Consider the following 24,729-nt stretch of genomic DNA (forward strand, 5'->3'; position numbering starts at 1 on the left):
AGATCACAGAAGGCTGATCTGATTCTGCATTAGTGGTGAATGTCAAGCGCTTTGAAAACACTGAGCCTGGCTGTGAAATCCACAATCACTGTTTCTTTGTAACTCGGCTTGGCTGAGAACATGGTTTAATATACTTCAAGCTATTAACTATTTTTAAAAATATCTACTAAATGAAAGTACAACAAAGCTACCTGAGTTGAAATGTGATGGAAGTTAAGATTCTTCTTTTTTTTAAATTTTTTTATTTATTTGAAAGGCAGAGTTACAGAGAGGCACAGGCAGGGAGAGAGGGAGAGAAGGAGAGAAGGAGAGAGGGAGAGAGGGTGAGAGAGAGAGAGAGAGAGAGAGAGAGAGGTCTTCTAACTGCTGGTTCACTCCCCAAATGGCCACAATAGCAGAAGCTGGGCCATCTGAAACCAGGAGCTTCTTCTGGGTCTCCCACGCAGGTGCAGGGGCCCAAAGATTTGGGTCATCCTCTACTGCTTTCCCAGATCATAGCAAAGAGCTGGATGGGAAGTGGAGCAGCTGGGACTCAAACCAACGCCCATATTGGATGCGGCACTGAAGGCAGTGGTTTTACTCGCTATGCCACAGCACTGGCCCCTAAGGGTTTTTTTTTTTTTTTTACTAAAAAAATTAATACTAATTTTATATGTAGATAAAAGTGATTATTTCCATTTACTTAGATATTGCTGCTGTTGTTGGAAATGATAAACATTTAAAGTGTTAACATGCTGTGAATGCAGATTTAAGAAAATAAACATTTTGTAAAAATCATAAAATAAAATAAAAAGGTAATCTACTAGTGAAACCATTAAGGCAAGGTCACCATTCTCTACTTCATCTGTCTTCCTCCTTCTCCTTCTCCTCATTATTGAGGACTGTGAAGGATCTGAGATTTTACTTGGTAACTAAAAGGTACACCTGCCATGGGTTTTTGTGGAGGGTGGCAGAAGACACAAGACTCCTGGATCAGAGACAAAGAACAGTTCATCACTCACAGCAAAAGTACGAGGTTTCAGTTCTTTGTCGCAGCAGTTCCCCAAGACTATATAAAGAAGGTGACATCTGCACACCCAAGCTTGGGGACCCCAAACCTTTTTACCCTGGACAGTAAGCATGCCTGGCCTCTGCTCCCAAGGCAGATACTATTTATACCTTCTATGGTTGTTTAGGATACAAACACCCTTGATAGCAATAAAAGTAATCAATAACTTTCCTCAAAGACATGCAGAAATGTGTAGTTTCAGAGACAGCTATAATCGATTGAAGTGATATAAAGTTCCAGCTTATCTTTGCTACCACATCCCATGAAAACCGTTAGACTGATTTTCACCAAATTTAATAAGAAAGGTAAAGACCATCTGACTCATAACAAGGGCTGAGCAACACTTTTTCAATTCAATAATTTTCTTCTTTTTTATCTGAAAAGCAGAGAGAGAGAGAGAGAGAGAGAGAGAGAGATAGATTTTCCATCTGCTGGTTCAATTCCCAAATGGATGCACCATCTAGGGCTGGGTCAGGCTGAAGTCAGGAGCCTGGAGCTTAACCCAGATCTCCCAGTGGGTGACAGGGACCAAGCACCTGTGCCATCACATGCTGTCTCCCAGGGTGTGCATGAGCAGGAAGCTGGAATTAGCAGTGAGTTGCCACTTCCACCCAGTCACTCTAATACGGGATACAGTCTTCCTGTGACCCTTAACCACTGTGCCAAATGCCTCCTACCCCATGCCACTCTTAAAGGGCCTCCTAGGCAATTCATTTTGAGAGCTAACTGAAACAGAATCAAGAACTCTCAAGGGGGCCTGGCACTGTAGTATAACAGGCAAAGCCCCCACCTGCAGTGCCAGCATCCCAAATGGACACTGGTTCGAGACCTGGCTGCTTCACTTTCAATTCAGCTCTCCGCTATAGCCTGGGAAAACAGTAAAAGATGGCCCAGGTCCCTGGGTCCCTGCACCTGAGTGGAGGACCCAGAAGAAGCTCCTGGCTCCTTGCTTCGGTTCAGCTCAGCTCTGGCCATTGTGGCCAACTGGGAAGTAAACTAGCAGATGGAAGCCCCCCCCCCCCCCCACTGCCTCTCCTCTATCTCTGTGTAACTCTTTCAAATAAATAAATAAATCTTTTAAGAATCACAGTGCTCACAAACATGCAGAAAAAGGTATACATTTCTAGTCATCCTGAAGGAATGTTACAAAATGCCCACTTTTCAAATATAGGGTCAATAATTATGCCAAATTTCTCATACATTTTAATCCACTATCTTCTTTTCTGCTTGTCACTTACAATATTGTGAAAAGCAGGAAACTTCCTATAAGTTGTGACTGAAAACAAACTCTAATTTGTTTAAATTTCAGCCTTTTAGATCCCAGTCACAATCATACACTAATAGCTGCCTTTTAGTAAAACAGTGACATCCAGTGGACAAATGAAATAAAGTATCTCTCAAAATTCCTATCGTTATATTTGACCATAAACAAAGATTGCATCTCTAAATCCAATCATTTTTAATAGTTTATACTCATTTTGACACAGTCCATAGATTCTTATGAATACATTACATCATTATATCTTAAATAAATCCTCTCTTCTTCCTATTGAAAATCAGTTTTTTCAATTGAACTAGTAAGAATGTACAACTCTTGAGGCTAGGAAGATTAAAAGTATTACTTTTTCCTCTTCGTTTCTGCCATTCCAACCACAAACTAACTGGCTCATCTTTAGGAATGGAAGGACCAAAATATAAGAAATTTATTTAAATAAAAATGAATAGCATTAAAAAAATTTGCAAAAGAAGAAATCTGAACCTGTTTGCATTTATAATTTATGATATATTGAATATAAATAGAAAGGGATGTAATTAGTAATGTTAACAATCAAATTACATCCTTTTGCCTTACTGCTCAAATATTATGGAAGAATACATATTTCAGCAATGATTGTTTCAGTGTTTAAAAATTTGTATAAATCAGTATAAATGAATATCCATTATACATTATGTTTAAATTAAAAACTTCCACTGTGCTGAGTTATGATTTACCATTGAATATATATATTATGTGTGTGTTCAAAGTACAAAATGCAGCAGTGATGTTAACACTGACAATTTAATGAACTACTATAGGTGAGACTGTTAAGTTTAATTTCTTGGAAAACTGTAAAAAAATTTTACAGATTAAAAAAAATAGAGTAAGCGAAAAAAGAACTGGAGAACTATTATTTTAAATATGTAGCCAAATGAAGAAAACATTTTTTCCTAAAAAAAGATTAAGAATGTAAAAGTACATTTTAATATTAAAAAAGCATTTTAAAAAATCTATAACAATTTTATGACAAAATCTGCATTTGAAAAAGGCCTGTAAAAACAGCAGGACACAATCGCCCTCATCACCTTTTACTTTTTCTCATCAGAAAAAAGTGTATGCATCTCTGGAACCATAAATAATGTTAAAATAGGCATTTATAAAATGGTAAGAAGGATCTCACGGGAAATTTGTTTGTTTTTACAATCACTGGCATTGCGGCCCTCAGTAGGTCACAAGTAAAACTTCTCTAGCTAAAAAGCAAACTGCATTACAAAGTTTGAACTGTATTAGGTCTGTTGCCTGTGTTTTGCTGATCTCAATTAAAAGATTATTCCAGGTTTCAGTGATTTTTCAGAATAAAAGTCAATCAGCATTGTTATTTATCATTTAGGTATTGAACACTGGATTGCATGGTTGAATGTGTCTTAGTCCACTACAAAATGTGCTTGTTATTGACAGGATCATGTTAAATTGTATATTTTCAAAATTGATGTTTTTAAAATGTTGAGACCAAAGTAGTATGGAAGAATTATGGACTTATTTTAATTTAATTGTAAAATTATTAGTTGTAGAGCTTTATATATTAAAGAGAGGTATTGGTGCATATGAAAACAGTAATATTATTGTTATGCTCGTATTCTGTCGCTCCCCCTCTTCGTGGAGGAACGACACTAGACCCTGCCTAGGCTTCATATCCGAGTCACGGCACCATTATGTCGCTCCCCATCTTTGTGGAGGAACGACACAGGACCCTGCGCTGTTCTTTTGTCTGCTCGGCCCTCCCCGGGTTTGCTGCTGGTTCTTCCCGGGTTGGCTACCGTCCCTTCCACCTCCGTGGAAGGGCGGTTCCCCCTGCCACTTTCCCCACTTCCGCGGGGGAGCGGCACACAGCCGGCCAGCTCTCTCGGGGGCTGCACAGGTGTTCCTTCAGATAGATGTTCCTGGTGCATGTTGTCTCTCTCCTCCTTTATAGTCCTCTTCCACCAATCCCAACTCTGCTACCCACATGCTGAATACGCTGCTCTCCTCCAATCAGGAGCAGGTCCTGCTGCTTATTGGTTGAACTGGAGGCAGCTGTGTAGAAGCTGTTTCCTCCTCGCCCAGCGCCATATTGTGGGAGAGCAGATGCATAAAATAAGTCTTAATTCGAGTAACAGTCTAGTCTGAGTTGCTCCCCATATATTCTTGAATTACAGGGTAAGTAAACCCTGAAGAAACCCTATTTTAGTGTAACTACAGCTGCAGTAGCTTTTAAGAACGTATCAACATTTCATTATAAATTACAGCTTCCTGGTTCAGTGTCTCAGCTGTTTCAGAACTTCCAGCCAAGTTAAATCGTTTTGGTGTTGAAACTTAGTAAGTTGAGTAAGCGTTTTTTCTACAGTAATCCACAATCTGTTCTTTGTGTGGGCTGGCACCTATTTATATTTCTTAAAATAAGGATAGCTTGAAGGAGCCAAATACAGTAGTTTTGCTTGCTCCTGTTGAGCATGAGTAGCAGTAGTTTGTTTTCATCATCAATGCAGTTTTCTAGTGTCTCCCAGAATTTTAAATCTTGACCACAGAGAAATTCAATCCTTCAGTGGCAAAGATGTATAGCAGTGGTCTAGTATAGAAAGGAAATGAAGGGAATTTTCATCTTATAAAAGAATGGTTCATGAATAAAACTAGGCATATAGTAAGTATATAATAGGTGTTTGATTTATAGGTTACAAGTATAAATTATCCACCTGCTCCAGTTTCCACTTATTGTCTTGATATTTCAAAATGGGTTGACTAAAACTTTTGCTGCACATCAGAGCACCCTACAGAACTTGAAGAATATTGGTACCTATTAACTACTAAGTCAGAAGCACTCATTATTTTTCATTTATTTAAATGAATGCTTTTTTTTACTTTTATTTAATGAATATAAATTTCCAAAGTACAGCTTATGGATTACAATGGTTCCCCCCCCCCCCATAACTTCCCTCCCACCCGCAACCCTCCCTTTTCCCGCTCCCTCTCCCCTTCCATTCACATTCAAGATTCATTTTCAATTCTCTTTATATACAGAAGATCAGTTTAGCATATATTAAGTAAAGATTTCAACAGTTGAAGCACTCATTTTTTTAAACCTTTCCTGGTGATTCTAATGGACACCCAGAGCTGAGAACCAATAGTTTTCACCTTTGTAAAATGATCTAATTACACTGGATTCTGTTTGGAAGTATTGGAATGGAATAATTCAATTTGCAGCTATTTAATGATTGATTATATTTCTTAAGCATTAAAGGCAACTTGGCATTCCTTATTTGGAAAGTAATTGCAGTCTACTTTTTTAAAAATAAATTTACCAGTTTATTTTATTTATTTTTTTGACAGGCAGAGTGGACAGTGAGAGAGAGAGACAGAGAGAAAGGTCTTCCTTTGCCGTTGGTTCACCCTCCAATGGCCGCCGCGGCCGGCGCGCTGCGGCCGGCGCACGCACCGCGCTGATCCGGTAGCAGGAGCCAGGAGCCAGGTGCTTTTCCTAGTCTCCCATGGGGTGCAGGGCCCAAGCACTTGGGCCATCCTCCACTGCACTCCCGGGCCACAGCAGAGAGCTGGCCTGGAAGAGGGGCAACCGGGACAGAATCCGGCACCCCGACCGGGACTAGAACCCGGTGTGCCGGCGCCGCTAGGCGGAGGATTAGCCTAGTGAGCTGCGGCGCCGGCCTTTTTACCAGTAGTTTAAAAGTAATCTTTTAGTATATGTCATCTTTATGCCCTATTGCCCTTAAAACTTAGAAAAATAAGTGTTTATTATTTGAAAAAGCATGTTTAAAAATTGCAGGTGAGAAATGTTGTCAATGATAATTACTTGCTGTCTTAATATGGCCACTTTAACCATTTATTGGATTAAAGTGGCCTTGTATTGTAGGGTTTGATGATTCAGATGTGTTCTTTAAAAATATCATTGTCCTTCTCTTCTAAATTTCTAAAAGCTTTCTGGTCAAGAACTTAAGTAGTTTGGCTCAAATACTGTGTTTATAATTAAAATGGATATTACATCATTTAATAGAAGAAATGGTTATGGCTTATCTGAAAAGAACGTCAGCATGGCTTGGTATAGACTTAAAAGAGTACATGTTGTGAAAATTTTATAATGTGGAATGATCATTGAAATATCAAGGACTTTAGTAATTGTATTTCCTGAATAAATGTATGTTTATGAATTTTCTAACTTAAAAATAAATAAATAAATCTTTTTTAAAAAAATAACCCTCCAGGGCTGCAGAACTGAACCTTTGCAGACAATTTTGTGGCAGAGGAGAGTAACTATGATTGACAACAATCATTTTCCAAATAGCTAGTAGAGGGCATTTGGAATGATACCAACACAAAGAAGCAACCAGTGTTTGTGATAAGATTTGCCACTTACACAGATCCGATCATTGCACACTAATCACATATTGAAATTTCACACTATAAAATATATTTTTTTAAAAATGGCTTCTGGCTTCAGATCAGCACAGTGTGTGGGCCGTAGCAGCCATTTAGGGGGTGAACCAACGGACCTTTCTCTCTCTCTCTCTCTCTCTCTCTCTCTAACTCTGCCTGTCAAAAAAAAAAAAAAAGGATTTTGTGGCAGAAAAAGCAACTGGAAATGCAAGGAATGCAAATGCAAGAAGACAGTCATATGAGGTGGCAGGACAGGGTTTGGGGTCCGCCCTTTGTGTGCTATCAGAAAGAATGAGAATGGAGGGAGGTAAAGAGCAGGAATGCCACCAGAGAATGAATGAGGCAGAGAAAAGCTCAGTTCGTGTGTAATAGAACAGCTGCTGTGTGCTGGGCTGCAGGCTGTAATGAGCAGTGTGACACCACCAGGGCCCAGAGAGCAGCAGCATCAACAGAGCAGACTTTGGTGTGTGCAAGGGCCAGGCCTGAGTCCGCGACCATAGTCCCACCACCTCTCAGCCAAGTGGCATCCAGAAAGGGGAGGGGAGGCAGGCATTTGGTGCAGGGCTTCAGACACTGGGTAGGACACAAGCATGCCAATCACTGTGCCTGTCTGCAATTCCTGGCTCTGCTCTCCATTCCGGCTTCCTCCTTATGTGCATGCTGGGAGGCAGCAGGTGGCAGCCCAAGTAGTTGAGTCCCTGCCACCCATGTGGGGGATCCAGATTGAGTTCCTGGATCTTGGCTTTGGCCTGACCCAGATCCTGCCATTGTGGGCATTTGGGGAGTGAACCAGGGGATGAGAATACTCGCTCTCCCCCTCCTTGTCTCCTGTACCTGAGCATCTGTTTCTTCATCTTCAAATAGGTGCCGGGGTTAAGGCATGCAGAACATCAACCAGCATTAAGCAGTATTACTGCTGTCAATACATTATGTGTTGGGGCCAGTGCTGTGGCGTGGCGAGTAAAGCTGCTGCCTGCAGTGCCGGCATCCCATATGGGTGCCAGTTCGAGTCCCGGCTGCTCCACTTCCGATCCGGCTCTCTGCTATGGCCTGGGAAGTCAGTGGAGGATGGCTCAAGTTCTTGGGCCCCTTTACTGGTGTGGGAGACCTGGAAGAGGCTCCTGGCTCCTGGCTTTGGATCAGCGTAGTGCCAGCCATTGCAGCCATCTGGGGAGTGAACCAGTGGATAGAAGATCTCTCTCTCCCTCCCTCCCTCCCTCCCTCTCTCCTCCTCTCCCTCTCTCCCTCCCTCCCTCCCTCCCTCCTTCTCTCTCTCCCTCTGCCTCTCTGTAACTCTGCCTTTCAAACAAATAAATAAATGTTTAAAACATACATTATGTGTTATGCTCTTGGGATTCCAAACAGACTCCACCCCCAAAGCACCTATTCAGCCCTCTCCTCCTCCACCTCTTCCTACCAGAGCTCAAACCCTGGCTCCCTCAGGAGCTGGGCACCAGCCTTGCAGGTAGATGGGGAGCGCAGGAGGAGGCCTGAAAACACAGGGTTTGAGCTCGCTGTTAGATTCTAGTTCTCCCTGCACCCATCCCTGGAGTGATGTCACCTTCCCTGCACCTTAGTTTTCTCACCTGTAAAACAGGTGCACTTGCCCCCAGGACACCCCCAAAATTGCCCTGAGGGCAGAAAGGGAGCCAGCATTCACTTGACAGCCACTGGGTCCTTAGCAAACATGTGGTCTTATTAATCCTTTTTTAAAAAAATATTTATTTATTTGAAAGATGGAGCTACAGAGAGAAGTAGAGAGAGAGAGAGAGAGAGAGAGAGAGAGGTCTTCCATCTGCTGTTTCACTTCCCAGATGGCCACAATGTCCAGAGCTGCGCTGATCTGAAGCTAGGAGCCAGGAGCTTCTTCTGGGTCTCCCACTTGGGTGCAGAAGCCCAAGGACTTGGACCATCTTCTATTGCTATCCCAGGCCATAGCGGAGAGCTGGATCAGAAGAGGAGCAGTCGGGACTAGAACCGGCACCCATGTGGGATGCCAGCACTTCAGGCCAGGGCTTTAACCTGCTGCGCCATAGCGCCAGCCCCCTCATTAATCCTAATCACCTCTCTGCTGCAGAGAACACCTCTTCCCATTATACAGAGGAGGAAACTGAGGCTTGGGGGCAACTAGGACTACATGGACTCAGCATTCGTGATCTCACAGTAACTCCTTGCCTGAGGGATACGGAATCACTCCCTGCAGCGCCCTTGCCTGATGCAGGAGAGGGCAAGGGGGCAGCTGGTCCTGACTTGCCAGAGTGTAGGGTGCAGGGCCCCAGCCTGGGTGCTGATCAGAGAGAAGCCACAGCCCCACCACACCCCACTCCTCCCCCAAACTCCAGCCCTGGGGAGCTTTTGTTCCACTGGGTGAGGCTGTCATGCTCCAAGACCCAGGGTGCCCTTGGGGGATCTGGGAAGGGAGAAAGGGCGGGCCATGTGTGCCCCACACAGGGCTCCAGGGGCAGGGCCAGGCAGGCGGCTGAGCCTCAGATCCCAACCACAGCAGGGCAGTTGGTGGATGCTCCTCTGGGAGTGAGACCTGGGAGTAATGGCCAAAGAGCAGAAACCAGAACTGGCCGAGGGCATGCATGGGGCTGTGCAGATCGCAGTGCAGTGGGACAGCCACCATCAGTTGAAGATCCGCTTCCAGAGACCCCACACTAATGTCCAGCCAGAGATGACTCTGATCTTGAGGGCAGATGAGCACCAACCAGTGCTGAGCCCTGCTGCTGCTGGACCTGGATGTGGGCACCCAGGGCCTGCTGATCCTGCCAGCAGCATCACAGAGGCCCTGGAACCGGGACAGGAAGCAGCGGATTCAGCCTGTGGAACCCATGGGGCAGGTAAGGGGTGAGCGAGTCGTGGGGGACACAGTGGGGTCTCTGCAGCAGGAGCCTGGGTGTGGATGGCTGAATGGGAGAAGGAAGGGCCTGCCCCAGAGGAGGGGCTGGGCAGACACTGGCTTCCTGGGTCATGTCCATGTTTGTCGGTCATGGATTGGTTTGCATTCATTTTTATTTGAAGATTGCCTTGAAGTATTGTTGATCTGGGTTCCTGAGTGTTCCAGCTCCATTTGAATTTTGAGCGTCTCTTGCCTTCCCCTAGTCCTCTGGGTGGAACAGACAGGCAGGGGCAGGAGTCCACAGCAGGAGGTAGCCTCTGTGCCTGCTGGGAGCAGGATGCAGCCACTCCCCATCCCACTGCTGAGCTGTCATCCAGCCTTCACCCTGGGCTCCAGCTGCCATTCAATGGCCCTCAGACAAGGACACTCAGCCCAAGTCAACTTCTGGGACGGGTCCTCTCCCCCAGAAGCCCAAACCCATCCAGATGCAGGTGCTGCCAGGGCAAATGCTCAGAGTAGGGTCTGCGGGGGGCCCGGGTGCATCCTGACCAGCCCCCTCCTCTACAGGCTGTGAAATCATAAGCTTCTGTGACAGCCCATTCATTGTACCCAGTGGGCACTAGAGCTCATGGACAGAACCTCCCTCTGAGCACCTTGCAAGGCCGTTCCCATTGTTCTCGCTGTTTACAGAGCACAGGGGCGCAGACAGTCCCAGGACAGTGAGAGGACCTGTGCGACCCCAGTAGCAGATTCTGTGTTTTAAAACAAGTGGCCCAAGAGAAGAGTCAGGGCTGGCTCAGTCTTCCCCAAGGACGTACTCTCAGACTTGTCCATAAATGCACACTGGGGGATAGGCCAACGTGCAGGCAGGGTGGCCCTGAAACGTGAGGGCTGTCCAGTTACTGGGATGGACCCACAGCCAGTTTTAGGGGAATGGGTGCTCACTCTGTGTGGGGGTGCCCCAGCTGGCTCAGGATCTAGGCAGAGCAGCAGCATGACTTAAGCATGCAAGGAGTTGGACTGGGGGGAGTCGGCAAACAACAGGGGTCTCGTGCACCCCAGCCTTTGTCCTGCACAGGGATTGAAGCTTTTTAAGTGACCTATCATAGACATTTCCAATAGCAGTCCCTGTGCATCTGCCATGTTCTAAGCATTCCGGCACTGTGAGCTAAGAATGGATGGACCAGAATGCATTTATGCGTCCTCTTGTTAGTGGACATTTAGGCTGCGTCTGATAGAACCCATGCGAGTGATGCTGCCATGGAAGTCCTTGTGTCTGTGTGCAGGTGTGCGGGTGTGGACACATCCAACTTAGGCGTGTCCACAGGTGGGTGTCTAACAGTGCAACTGCTGTGTCAGAGAAGAGGTACTTCTGAAACCTTGCAGGCAGTGCCTGGTTATGCATCCAACAGACTGCAGCAGCTTATACTCGCTTGAGTGACAGTGCCCAACACTGTGCTAGTACCCATTGGTTCTCTATTTTGCCTATCTGACAGGCAAACAGTAGATAGTGTTTGTTATTTTATTGTTTATTTGATCATTGGTGAAGTAGATTGTGTTTTCATATTTTAATTGACTGATTTTATTTCTTCTGTGAATTAACTGGTTGGCCATTGCTCAAATCCTCTGGTGTAACTTACGGAAACTCTTCCTACAGTTGGGGTATTAGTTTCTTATTTACTAAATATGTTACAAATGTTTTTCCCTGGTCTTTTTTATGCCTTCTGTTTATGGAATCTTTCGTCATAAAGCAATTAATTTTTATGTGTTGGGTTAGTTTGAACTTTTTAAAATAAAAATATGTTTGTTTATTTGAAAGGCAGAATGCAAGAGAGAGAGGGAGAGACAGAATGAGCTCTTCTCTCCACTGGTTTCATTCCCCAAATGGCTGCAATAGCCAGGTCAGGTCAGGCTGCAGCCAGGATCCAGGAACTCCATCCTATTCCCCGGCACTGGTGGCAGGGGCCCAAGTACTTGGGGCCTCACCCACTGCCTTTCCAGGTGCATTAAATGCAGGAAGCTGGATTGGAAGTGAAGCATCCAGGACTCTAACGGGCACTCCAGCCAGTGTTTCCAGTGTAGTTTAATCCACTGCACCATAATGTTGTCCTCTGAACTTCTCTTTATTATTTCTCTGATCTGCTCCATGTGTAGAAATATTATAAAATTACTTTTCCATTTTATTCTAGTCCTTCCACTATTTTGGTAGGTTGTTGCATTTGTTTTACTTGATCTGGAATTCATTTTTTTACATAGAAATATTACCTATTTATTTTCCAAATGGAAGTCAATCATCACACATTTGTTGACTATAAATGCAACTTTTATCAAATACTGAATGGTTTATGGCGTTCTCTCTGTGGTTCTCTTGTCTGTTAGTTTACTGCTGCATTGCTCTACTCTGTTTTAATCATTTTAGTTCTATAGTATGTGGTGGTATCTGGTAGGGAAAGGACCTGTCATTTAAATAAAGGCTTTCAAAATAATTGTTTTTTATCCACCACCACTCTTAGTGCTGGATTTTAGAATCAGTTTTTTAATTTTTAAAAAGTGTACTTTTTGTGTTGTGTTTGTTTTCCTGTGGATGCTCAGTATCTTCATCCAGGAACATGATCTACTCCTTGGTGACTCATTTTTACATTGTTTACTGGTCAAGTATTTTTCTATTTCATTCAAGTAAATCTTACATACTTGGTGATTTATTTCTTGGGTTTCTGTAATACAATTTTATTGAAGTTGGAAACTTTCCCCCAGTTTCATACCCTGAAAGATTATTGTTTGAGTAGCAAGAAGACCTGCTCTTGTGTTCAGCCACTTTAATTCATATCCTAATTCTAACAGTTCTTCAGCTGATTCTCCTTGGGGTTTCTCTTTAGTATCACAGCATGTGTAAACAATCATTTTCTCTCTTTTTTACTAATATTTAAACCTTTCCCCCTCCCATATCAGCTCATATGCCAGAATCTGTAAAATTCTTCAAAAAGTTTGCAGGAAGTGGAATGAAGGGTAAGTTTATTTTTGGTACAAAAAAGATTCAAATTCATGCATAAAAGGGGTCTAAGAATGTCATGAAAAAATGCATGACATGAAAAAATATGCACAGATTTCATTTTTTTTGCACCAAAATAAACATCCTGTCATTCCATTTTTGTTCCGTGAACTTTTGAAGTGCCCTCATACATTGAACAACAGAAGTGGGAGTGAGCAAACTTGCCTTGTTTCTGACTCCAAAATGTTTTGCCTTTAAGTGTAAAGATTGTTTGGAAAGATACCTTTTGTCAAGTTGAACAGTTTCCTTCAACAATTAATAAGAGGCTGGCTGCTTGCTTTCTTTAAATCAGACGCAAGTGTGAACTCACATCGCCACTCTGAACTTCTGTTTCAAAGATCTTCTGTGTGAAAGTCTTAAACACAATCATGGGGCCGGCGCCGCGGCTCACTAGGCTAATCCTCCGCCTAGAGGCGCCGGCACACCGGGTTCTAGTCCTGGTCGGGGCGCCGGATTCTGTCCCGGTTGCCCCTCTTCCAGGCCAGCTCTCTGCTGTGGCCAAGGAGTGCAGTGGAGGATGGCCCAAGTGCTTGGGCCCTGCACCCCATGGGAGACCAGGAAAAGCACCTGGCTCCTGGTTCCTGCCATCGGATCAGCGCGGTGCGCCGGCCGCAGCGCGCCGGCCGCGGCGGCCATTGGAGGGTGAACCAACGGCAAAGGAAGACCTTTCTCTCTGTCTCTCTCTCTCACTGTCCACTCTGCCTGTCAAAAAACAAACAAACAAACAAACAAACACACAATCATGGTCAAATGGTCCTGCTACTGAGGTGAGCGGTTCCAACAGAAGTGAATTATCTTGGGAGGAAAACTCAGATTTGGCAAAGACTGAGAATTCTTGCCAACAAAACTCTGAGTGTCACAGTCTAAGTTTGGTATTTTTTTCTTTCTCTTTTGAGTACTTGAATGATGTTTGCTATTGAGATAAGATGTCTGGAACTCAGAGAGTGCTTCAATGAGGGGAATGACTCCAGACTTCTGGCTTGGAGAGAACTGCCTGACATGAGGACTGCACAGTGTTGAGTTTGCAGGGAAATGAGGAGTTCAGGTTGAGGCAAGCAGTCATGCAGAGACCAGCTCAGGACGCAGAAAGTATGTAAATTTGCAGTCAAGAGGACAAGTCAGGGCTGGAAACCAGGATCTGAGACCCTGAGCAGTCATGGGAGTACCTAGTGAGGGTCAGGTGCAGAAGAGTGGGGAGAGTCCAGGGAAAGAAGGAGCCAGAGTGATGGTCTGGGGATAGCAACCATATCTGGGCCTGGATGAAAGGGAAGCTGAGGAGAGGAGTGAGTGGTCTCAGACACCAAGAAGTCTCCAGAAAAGTGAGAGCTCTTGCAGAGACATCAAGGGACTAGGGAGGAAATGCAGAGCTGATTGAGATCAGGGCTTTGTTGGCCTTGACCTGAGAGCCAGAGAGGCTTTCCCATGTCCCAGTGTGTGAAACCGTTTCTGGTGCAGGCAGGCTGTTGGTAGCATTGTTAGACTGATGAATGACAGAGGGATCCACAGATGAATAGATGGACAGGTAGATATATGGATGGATGGATGGATGACAGATGGTGATCAGATAAATCAGTGGCTAGATAGATGGACAAACATACACAGTTGGATGGGTACATGGATCTGTAGATTGATGGATGGATCAAGTGATCGATCAACAGCTGGAAAGAGTGGTCTTGCGACATCAGAGAAGGCTTCATGAATCAGGTGGGAATGATCTGCATCTCCATGAGTAGAAATGAAAGAGGAGGAGTCTCTACGTGGGAGTGCCTTGAGTCAGGAATGATCCGGTGTCCTCAGATCCAGGGAGGCCAGCCTGGCTGAACTCTGGCACCTAGTTGGGGAGGAAGACTCAGAGACCCTAAATGAGGCCAGGAGAGGTAGGGCAGGTCTGAACCAGCGCAGGTCTCTCTGCTACATCTCATGGTGACCTGAGAGAATGTGTCTCTCAGGGATCTGCTGAGCTCCTAGTGTGCATTCCATAAGCACTGACAGCCTCAGAGGGGGACGTATATGAGGGTGGCTTCAGGGCTGTGGGCAGCACCCACCTCAGATGAGGGGCAGGCCTCTGAGGGCTGGGGGGAGATGGGTTGTCCACCCATCTGCCCTGTGTCGAGAAAGCAGCCCTGTCTGCTAAGCCTACGCTCGTTACACCCGGCAGATTCCTGCACCAGCCCTGCCCACCACAGGGCCAGCTCCAGGTGCTGCCCCACGGGTTTTGGTCCGAGTCTCAGTCACCGTGGTATGTCTTCGGCAGCAGGACCAAGGTCATTGTCACAGGTAAGTGACTCTCACCACCTCTCCTTCCCATCTCACCTCCTGCTGTCTGTGTTCTCTCCCTAGGGGCTTCACCCCTCTGCGTTCCCCTTTTTCCCATGGGTTCTGGGGGACATGTGTGGTCTCAGGTGGTCTCTAGCCCACAAGAAGGGCCCCAGCAGCAGGAGCCTTCTTATCCCAACAGCAGGACACAGCTAGGTCCAAGGGCCTGGGCCAGGGGTTACTCAGGGACAGAGGCTCCTTTCCTCTTTCAGGGCAGGTCCATGCAGGGGGAAAAGACTGGTTCTGATCAGGGGCTTCAGGAGCCATGAGAGACAGTCCCTGAGTCTCCAAGGTCTGAGTTCTTATTGGGGGTTCCAGCAGGCATTAGAGACAGCCCCTGACTCTCCAGGGTCTGGGTTGAGGGCCTGAGGTCCATCTAGGCTGGGAGAAGCACCCGGGAGGCCCAGGGGCATGGCCGGGGCTGTGACCCCAGCACCCAGAGGCACAGGATCCCTCTGAGGGAGGGCCAGCAGAGGGTGGAAAGGGCTCTGACTCATGCTAGGCTGTGCTATCTGAGCCTCTGCTGGGCCATGAGGACACAGGGACACTGAGGGACAGGGCAGACTGGGTGAGGTGACCAGAGCCCAGGGCTAGTCACAAAGGAGCAGATCTGGAGCCCCTGGGGTCCATGTCTCCCCTGACCATGGCCGGGCCTCCTGCCTTCCCTGAAGGGCACAGTAGACCCAGTGGCCCAGGAGGGGGGAGCAGAGGGCAGCTCAGAGAAGCTCTGGCTGCTGCGTGGAATGAGAGGCTGCTGGGGCAGCCATGGGGGTCACTCTGCTCTGGTTTGGGGAGCATTCCCAGGAGCCAAAGCAAAAGTGAGTCCCTGGGGGGGGCCAAGAGGGAGGGGGGCCTCACTGGGACAGAGCCTGAGGGGGCAGGAGGCTTCAGGGCCCTCCCTCACATGCTGAGCATAGGCTGGGGCCGCCCCACACAGCCCTGACTGTGCTGCTGGGAGAGTGGGACCTTTGTTCAGAGGAGTCTCCAGGCACTGAAAGAATAAAGTGAAGTAGAGGCCTCCACTGGGGCTGGGGTTCAGCAGCTCAGGGCCAGATTCCAATCTCAGCCTCTGAGGACCAGAGAGGAGCAAGGCTGCTCCAATTACAAAGCGGAAGAAGCTGAGGCTGCAGAGGCGAGGGGCTGGGTCAGCTCACCTGGGACAGGAGACATGGAAGGGCTTCAGGAGGGTGCAGGACTGTCTGCTCTGTAGGGGGCTCCATCGGCAAAAGAGAAAGAGGAGGGAGGAGGGTCCCAGGGTAAGGAACAGACGGCCACACTGTGAACAGTCACAGACTTTAGATGGGAAAATGGCAAGGGGGGATTTACCAACACCAGGTTTCACCTCTAGCATATCACCCCTTTCTCTGTCTCACAGGTCAGCCCGCGGTGACCCCCTCAGTCACTCTGTTCCCGCCCTCCTCTGAGGAACTCAAGGACAACAAGGCTACCCTGGTGTGTCTGATCAATGATTTCTACCCCAGCACTGTGAAGGTGAACTGGAAGGCAGATGGCAACTCTGTCACCCAGGGCATGGACACCACCCAGCCCTCCAAACAGAACAACAACAAGTACGCGGCCAGCAGCTTCCTCAGCCTGTCAGCCGATCAGTGGAAATCCTACCAGAGTGTCACCTGCCAGGTCACGCACGAGGGCCACACTGTGGAGAAGAGCCTGGCCCCTGCAGAATGCTCCTAGGGCCCCACCCTCACCCACTCCCAGGGGCCAGGAGCTGCAGAACCTTCCATTCACTCCCCCCTGTCATCCCAGCCCTTCCCCTTGCACCCAATAAACTCTCAATAAATATCCTCACTGTCAATCAGACACCTGCTCGATCTCATTATTTCGTGTCAACAATTCATTCCTGACCTCTCCAGGCTTCTCAGTGAGAGGTGAGGGAATTCCTGGCACCTAGTGGGGAAATGGCTCAAGTAGAGCAGCCCAGGGTCTCCCTGGGGCATTGCGCGGATGAGTTGTCCTCATCCAGATACCCTTTCCCCAGCTGCCCACTGTCTGGAGTCTCCATCCCACAGCCCTGCTCGACAAAGACCCAATCATGCCTCAGCCACATTTCTAAGGCTGCCTTGGGGTCTGCTCACCTCCTGAGCTGAGAGGTCTCCACTCAGACACAGGGGCACTTCCTGGTGCTATCCCATCTTCCATCATTCCCCTCAGCCCAGCAGAGACCCAGGCGAGCTCCCTGCAGCCCAGCCTTGGGATGCCCTCCTTGTCCACCTGGGAAAGGAGAGGAATTCAGTGAGAGAATGGGGGAGAAATGAGCAAGGTCCCAGGAGCTAGGAGCCAGGAGTAGGCTTTGAATCACCGGGGTAGGTGCCCCTGAGCCAAGCTCACAGCCTGAAGGGAAGGAAAAGAGACTGAACTTCTGGTTTCCACACAAGAGACCCAGCCAGGAGAACACTTGTCAGGATGGGAGTTGATGGTTTGTCATCATCACAGAGCCATGGAAAAGCCCGGAAAATAAAACCTAATGAAATACGCATTCCTCAGACTTTCACAGTATTTCCTTAAATAAAGCCACTGGCAAGAGAAACAGTTAAAGTGGTAAAACCCAGTGTTTCCCAAATCACGTTGAGCCACTTCTCCGCCCTGAGAGCCCTGAAAGATGCCAGTGTTTTGTGGAGCTGGTCTGGAGAACATGGGGTACGGAGGTGGCACACCAGGGCTGTGGAGGATGACCCAATGGTGGGGGAGATCAGGGTCAGCCTGCAGGCTCACCACAGCAGGGGTCTGGACCTTGCCTATGAGGAGTCTGGGATACAGATATCAGGCTCCAGGACAGAAGCAGCCCGCATGAAGGAGAGAAGCAGAGGAAAACTGGGCCCAAGAGCAAAGTACCAACAGAGGCATGGAGTGGGAAGCAGGGTCAGACTCTAATTCAGGACTCTAGTTGGAGCTGGATCAGACTAGGTAAGGGCAAGGTGAGTATCCTGAGAGTGACAGACAAAGTCAGGCCTCCAGGGGCTCAGCTCTTCAACACCTCCCATCCATGAGGACCTCCTCCTTCCCTTCTTCAAATGGCTCAGCCCCAACATGCACTTGCAGCCTGATGGCAGAGACAAGGGACCGTGAAAACGAGTAAGGCAGTCTCCCCGAAATGCAGACCCGGCCATCTCTGTCAGGCTTAGAGTCTCAGGTGCTCACAGGCTCCCACCTGTACCTCCAGGGACAGGGCAACAGCCTTCAGCAGAATTCACAGGTGGCCCAGGGCTGGAGCCAAATGGCTGCAATGACTGGTGGAAGCCAGAAGCCAGGAACTCCATCCTGGTATCCTAGGGATGCAGGTGGCAGGGGCCCAGGTACCTGGAACATCCTCCAGTGCTCTTCAGAGGCAAATCAGCAGAGAGCTAGATCAGTAACGGAGCAACCAGGATTCCACCTGGTACTCCAATATGGGATGCCAGCATCCCAGGTGCTGCTTAACCCACTGAGCACAAGAGTCCCATGATACATTTTGATGATAGGGAAGCTTTTTGACACCAAAGCACAGAGACAGAAGACGAGGAATATTAAGGTCTCTCATATTCTCATCACCAGAGCTCAAAATAACCCATTTACAGACTGCTGAAAAACCCACCCACAACAGAATGACTCCTTAGCGAATATTTTAAAGCAAATTCTGGACTTAATATCTTTCATCTGTAAATATCCATTTATAACCTTAAAAGATAGAAACTTAAAAATATTTGCACACCATTATCAAACCTAAACAAAAATTATCAATAATTCTCTGATATCTCAAAGGTGTTAGGGGACAGGCATTTGGCCTAGGGGCTAAGACACCATCAGGGAGACTTGCATTCCATACCAGTGGGCCTGGGTTTGACTCCCTGCCCTACTCCAATTCCAGCCTACTGGAAAGCAGCAGATGAGATGGATCAAGTAGCTGGTTCCCTGTCATCCACGTGGGAGACCTGGATAGATTCCAGACTTCCTGGCTTTACTCTAGCCCCAGCTGTTGCAAACATTTAGGAAGTGAACCAGTACATGGAAGATTTGCCTGAGTTTGTCTTTCTTTGATGGTCTTGCTGCTGCTTAAATAAAATAAAAATAAATAGTTTTTAAGATTTAGTTATTTATTTGAAAGGCAGAGTTACATAGAGGCAGAGGCAGAGAGAGAGAGGGGAGAGAGAGAGAGAGAGAGAAGAGAGAAGAGAGAAGAGAGAAGAGAGAAGAGAGAAGAGAGAAGAGAGAAGAGAGAAGAGAGAAGAGAGAAGAGAGAAGAGAGAGAGGAGAGAGGAGAGAGGAGAGAGGAGAGAGGAGAGAGGAGAGAGGAGAGAGGAGAGAGGAGAGAGGAGAGAGGAGAGAGGAGAGAGAGAGAGAGAGAGATCGGTCTTCCATGAATTGTTCACTCTCCAAATGGATGAAATCACTGGAGCTGTGCCACCTGTCACCTCTTAAAAAATGATGACCTGCAGTCCTTGAGGCTACACAACCTATGGTCACCACTAACGTGGCCTCAGTGCATCTGAAGAGCATGGATGCACGGTCATCGTGTTCACCCAGGACCATGTCATGACTTACCATGATGGAGACTGACCCACCGAGAGCTGCTTCAGGTGGCCGCTTGTGGGGAGCAACCCGGACTAGACTAAGTTACTGGAATTAAGACTTATTCTATGCATCTGCTCTCCCACAATATGGCGCTGGGAGAGGAGAAAACAGCTTCTACACAGCTGCCTCCAGTTCAACCAATAAACAGCAGGACCTGCTCCTGATTGGAGGAGAGCAGCGTACTCGGCGTGTGGGCAGCTGAGTTGGGATTGGTGGAGGAGGACTATAAAGGAGGAGAGAGACAACATGCACCAGGAACATCTAAGGGGAACATCTATCTGAAGGAACACCTGTGCAGCCCCCGAGAGAGCCGGCCAGCGGTGTGCCGCTCCCCCGCGGAAGTGGGGAAAAGTGGCAGGGGGAACCGCCCTTCCACGGAGGTGGAAGGGATGGTAGCCAACCCGGGAAGAACCAGCAGTAAACCCGGGGAGGGCCGAGCAGACAAAAGAACAGCGCAGGGTCCTGTGTCGTTCCTCCACGAAGACGGGGAGCGACAGCCGCTGAGATCTCTGAGACTCTTGGGGACTGCATGGGCACTTAACATCTAGGGTGACACATTTCACCTCCTCATGGGCCCTTTCTGCCCCGTGCAGGGGAGTAGACACGGACCCATGTCCCTTTAGAGACTATAATCCAGACCCTTGCACCATCTCCCTTTGGAGCAAGGCACAAATAGCCTCCACTCCAACAGAATTGCCACATGTGAGACCCTACAGAGGGGACGACAGGGGGTGTTCTCAACACCACCCTGGAGGACCAGACTGATATTTTCCTAGGGGACCAGCCTAGGCCTCCCAAGCCAGGCCTATTCCACTCAGGACGACCTCAGGAAATGTGAGACAGAGATCCTTGGAGTCCTGCATGGGGCCATAGATGGGCACTGAGCAGCCTGCACTCCACAGAAACCAGCATGCCCTGACAGCATGGGGCACCTTCTATCCTCAACCAAGGTCTCACCAATGGGTCAGGGCTGTATCAACTCCCAGAGAACACACACCGTGTCCCTCACAGGGGACCTCACCCCTTAGCAACACAGAAGCAGTCCAGTGAATTTATTCTCATCTTGGCTGAGGGTCGCTGGGGAAATCAAATCAAGGACAACAAGTCCTTTTTAGAGCTGGGCATGTGAGGACATTTGTCCTGTCCCTGAGCTGGGGAGAGCAGGTGGCTGGGTGCCAGATGCTGCCTGGGGAAGTGGCCCTGGCTTCCTCCATCACAGCTGCAGCTGGGGGATGGGGGTGGGTAGGGGTGTCCCAGGGAGGAGTTTTTGCATGAGTCTGTGTCACAGTGTTATGTGTTCGGCGGAGGGACCCAGCTGACCGTCACAGGTGAGTCTCCTCTTCCCCTCCTTCCCTGCCCTTCCCGTGCCTTGGAGAAATTTTCTGCTGCTTTGGTTCATTTTCTGTGTCTTGTCCCCGGGGTGTCAGGGTTCCTCCTTGGATCCAGGTTCTGGGACACTGACCTCTGCCTTCCCTGTTCAAGCCCCACTTGCCCTCCCCTTCTGACCTCAGAGGCAGGGGCTTGGACAGGAGGACCTCCCGAGACTTGTCTGTCTTCCCTCCTGTCCCTGTTCCCAGAGCTCCTGGACTCTTAAATTTCCTCTGCTCTATCTGCCTCCTGGGACCCTCCTGGAAACAGTTTTATCTGTGGGGTCACTTCAGTCCCATCTCATGAGGAAGAGGGCACGGGGGAACTGAGGGAGTGGGAACTGGAAATGGAAAGAGCCAGAACCCTCAAGGCTAAGGTTGAGCAGTCACAACTCACAGGAACAGGACAGGTCCCCTGAGCTGTGAGATTCAGGACTAAGAATGAGGGAGAATGTGCAGGGGTTCCGCGAGCTGCACTGTGAGTGCCAAGGGACAGAGCTGTGCCAGCCTGGGACTCAGGGCACCTGCAGCAAGGTGGAGAAGGCTCTGGGAACAAGGCTTGGTTAGGAGTCATTGAAGGAAAGGGTGGCTGGAGGGTTTGCAGGACCAAGGCATGGGACAGTTCACCTCCATAATGGACAGAAGGACAGAGTGTGCAGCAGCAAAGCTCTTATGAGACAGGGGGACACCACCTATACTTGGTGGGTAAGAGAAACCCAGGACACGCAAACAGATATTGGTGGGTAAGAGAAACCCAGGACACGCAAACAGATATGATCTTCTAAGGCTCTAGCCCAGTAGCCAGGCTCAGATGGAGACTGGGGAGAAACAGACCCCACATTTCAAAGGCCACAGAGTCTCTGCAAGTGGAACGGGCAGATAAGCAATGGCTGATGAAGGAGCCCACAGGAGATTCACAGCTCTGGGGACAGAAAATGTGTCACAGGCTCATAAGTGTCAGCAGAAGGGACAGCACGGAGAAGCTTGACCTGAGCCCTAGGTCAAGGTTCCCAAGACGATGGGGAGATGTTTGAGGGACAGCCTGACACTCCTTTCTCTGCAAGGAACTTCTGACCCACAGTCCCTGAGCAAGAGGAACTGACCACACCCCTCCTTTCACACAGAGGTCAGGGGGCCCAAGTGGACACCAGGCCTCAGACCTGCTGCCCTTCTTCTACTCTGCAGGTCAGCCCGCGGTGACCCCCTCGGTCATTCTGTTCCCGCCCTCCTCTGAGGAACTCAAGGACAACAAGGCTACCCTGGTGTGTCTGATCAATGACTTCTACCCCAGAACCGTGAAGGTAAACTGGAAGGCAGATGGCAACTCTGTCACCCAGGGCGTGGACACCACCCAGCCCTCCAAACAGAGCAACAACAAGTACGCGGCCAGCAGCTTCCTCAGCCTGTCAGCCAATCAATGGAAATCCTACCAGAGTGTCACCTGCCAGGTCACGCACGAGGGCCACACTGTGGAGAAGAGCCTGGCCCCTGCAGAATGCTCCTAGGGCCCCACCCTCACCCACCCCCAGGGGCCAGGAGCTGCAAACCCCAGCAGGTTCTCACCTTGTCCCCTACCCACCATCATCCCACCCTTCCCTTGTACCCAAAAAACTCTCAATAAATATCCTCACTTTTTCAATCAGAAACCTTTGTCCATCTCGTTTTTTTCACATCTCATATTCACTGACACCTCTTGGGATTCTCAGTGTTGGCAGGGGTATCCGGGCATCCATGGGCCTATGGGTACTCCCAGGTCATGTCCAGCCATCACCCAGGAAGAACCATCCTCACCTAGGCCCTTTCCTCCAGTTATCTACTGTCCCCTGAGCACAGCTTGGGCAGTCAGAGGAGGTGGCCTCACTCCCTTCTTCCTGGTCTCCACCTTACTAAGACCTGATCTTAGAAGAGCAGCATTTCCAAGGCACTGTAAGGGTTTGCTCACCTGTGTGTCTGAGGGATCCCTGCACAGGGACAGGGGCACTTCTTGGTGAGATCCCATCCTCTGTGACCCCCACAGTCCACCAGGGAACCAGGCGAACTCCCTCTGTCTGGAGGGACTGAGTCCCGAGCAGGAGCTTGACCCTGCGGAGCAGCCCTCTGTGCCCCCTGGGAGAGGACGGAGCCCTGAAGAACTGATGTGGGATCCAGAGAGGGGAACCAGTGGACAGGAAGGGGGTTCCCAGGAGGGAGGGAGGGAGGGAGGGAAGGACCTGGGGTTGCAGACCCTTCAGCCATGGTCAAGATCCCACAGGAACAGAGGTCGACCTGCCCTGTCCCACAGCAGGGACCACGCAGGGAAGATTTACCAGGTTTGGGCTCCATGGCTGTGCTGTCTCTAGCAAGTGGTGGAAAGGAAAGAAGATAGAGCACAGCAGTGCATTCTTGAACTTTCCCAATACAAGTTATCCAAATAAAGGTACTGACAAGTCCCATGGCAGGGAAACAGTGAATGGAATCTACCAAGTGTGCAATCCTGCTCGGTCAATCAACCATCTGACAAACCCATTAGCACTTGCCTAGAGCAGAATGTTCTTATCGCTACTGCTGGGCACATGGCTGAGGTACACAGGAGGGTTGGTGTGTGCTCAGGTTTGAGTACCTCAGGTTTGCATGAGGCTGGGGTATCAATCTTGAAGAATCAGACCACTGAGGTCAGACTCCAGGATGAAATCGTTGATGGGGGTTGACAGCTGGAGGCTGATGAGGTTCTGCTTTCCTGAAGAGTGAATGTGTGATAAGGACTGAATGGACTTCTGTCGATTGCCATACAAAGGTAGAGTCAAGGTCAAATTTAGGAATGGAGTCAGGGCCAGATCATATTAGGTCACGGAGGAGTGAGTATGCACTGAGAGTGACAGACAAGGTCAGGCTTCCAGGGCACACAGCTCCCCACTCCCCCAACCCACTGACCATGAGGACCCTCTCTCTCCCTTGCTCTCCTGGCTCAGCCCCCAGATGTACCTGCAGCCTGATGGCAGAGACAAGGGGCCCTGAAAACAACTGAAGTAGCCTGTGCATGTGCAGGCCCAGCCACCTCAGGGCTCAGGGGCCCAGGTGCTCTCAGGCCCTGCTCTGTGCCTCCAGCTCCTAGGGACACGGCAGCAGCCTTCAGCAGAGCTCCTGGGTGGCCCAGCCAGCCCACAGCTAGCGACTACACACACAGGGAGCTCTAGAGCCTCAAAGGAACAGAGACAGGGGTCTTTTGGGAGTCTGGGCAGAGCCACTCCTCTCCCAAATCCCAGACTCAGAGTAAGAAGGGAGCTTGGGGGTCCCAGTGGCCCACAGCATCTCTCTGACTCCACTGCAAGAAAAACACAACTGAGGTCTCCAGGGCACATGCATGGTCCTGCTGAGTACAAGGCCTGGATCCAGCCACCCCGGCTGCTGTCCCTGTCATTTGTTATATGCTTTTATCACAAGGAGCTTTCAACATTAGAGTAAGGAGACAGGATATAGAGGAATATTAACCTCTCTCATGTTCCCATCTCCTGACCCCAAAATAATCAATTCACAGATAATGCTGACCCACTCACAACAAAATGACTCCTCCTTTAGCCAGCACTTGAAAGCAAATTCTAGGCTTAATATCTCTTCCCTGGTAAGTACTTACTTGTGTACTAGAAAGATGCAGACTTTAACATATCTGCAAACCGTTATCAAGCCTAAACAGGAATCATCAATAATTCCTGGATATCAAGAAGTGTTGGGTGCTGGCATGAGGTCTAACAGCTAAGATAGCGCTAGGAGTGCCTACATCCCCCACCAGATCACCTGGTTTGAGTCCTTGCTGCACTCCTGATTGGAGACTCCTGCTAATGCTCACCTTGGGGAGCAGCAAGGGAAGAGTTCCAGTCGTTG

The 24,729-nt window shown here is 48.7% G+C and overlaps 2 protein-coding genes across 17 annotated transcripts in view; both read left to right on the forward strand.

The window, feature by feature from the left end:
* The window catches only part of LOC108178662 (immunoglobulin lambda-1 light chain), a 353,981-nt gene that overhangs the window by 325,534 nt on the left and 3,718 nt on the right, over positions 1 to 24,729 (forward strand). For 5 of the 16 annotated variants that reach the window (XM_070065859.1, XM_070065855.1, XM_070065858.1 and 2 more), the window contains exons 3-4: positions 20,795 to 20,832; positions 22,057 to 22,517. The exons of 5 other annotated variants lie outside the window; for them this stretch is intronic. In XM_070065859.1, the coding sequence (XP_069921960.1) occupies positions 20,795 to 20,832; positions 22,057 to 22,376 (358 nt within the window). In that variant the 3' untranslated portion in view covers positions 22,377 to 22,517. Of the gene's footprint in view, positions 1 to 20,794; positions 20,833 to 22,056; positions 22,518 to 24,729 lie in introns of those variants that run through there. 6 more of the 16 variants (XM_070065857.1, XM_070065864.1, XM_070065866.1 and 3 more) reach the window with 4 other exon arrangements.
* LOC127484727 (immunoglobulin lambda-like polypeptide 5) lies at positions 9,277 to 16,756 on the forward strand. Its single transcript, XM_070066288.1, has 3 exons — positions 9,277 to 9,571; positions 14,690 to 14,896; positions 16,311 to 16,756. Exons 1-3 carry the CDS (start codon positions 9,277 to 9,279, stop codon positions 16,628 to 16,630), a joined length of 822 nt encoding a protein of 273 aa, XP_069922389.1. The 3' UTR covers positions 16,631 to 16,756.

Source organism: Oryctolagus cuniculus, chromosome 21, assembly GCF_964237555.1.
Source record: "Oryctolagus cuniculus chromosome 21, mOryCun1.1, whole genome shotgun sequence".
Lineage (NCBI taxonomy): Eukaryota > Metazoa > Chordata > Mammalia > Lagomorpha > Leporidae > Oryctolagus > Oryctolagus cuniculus.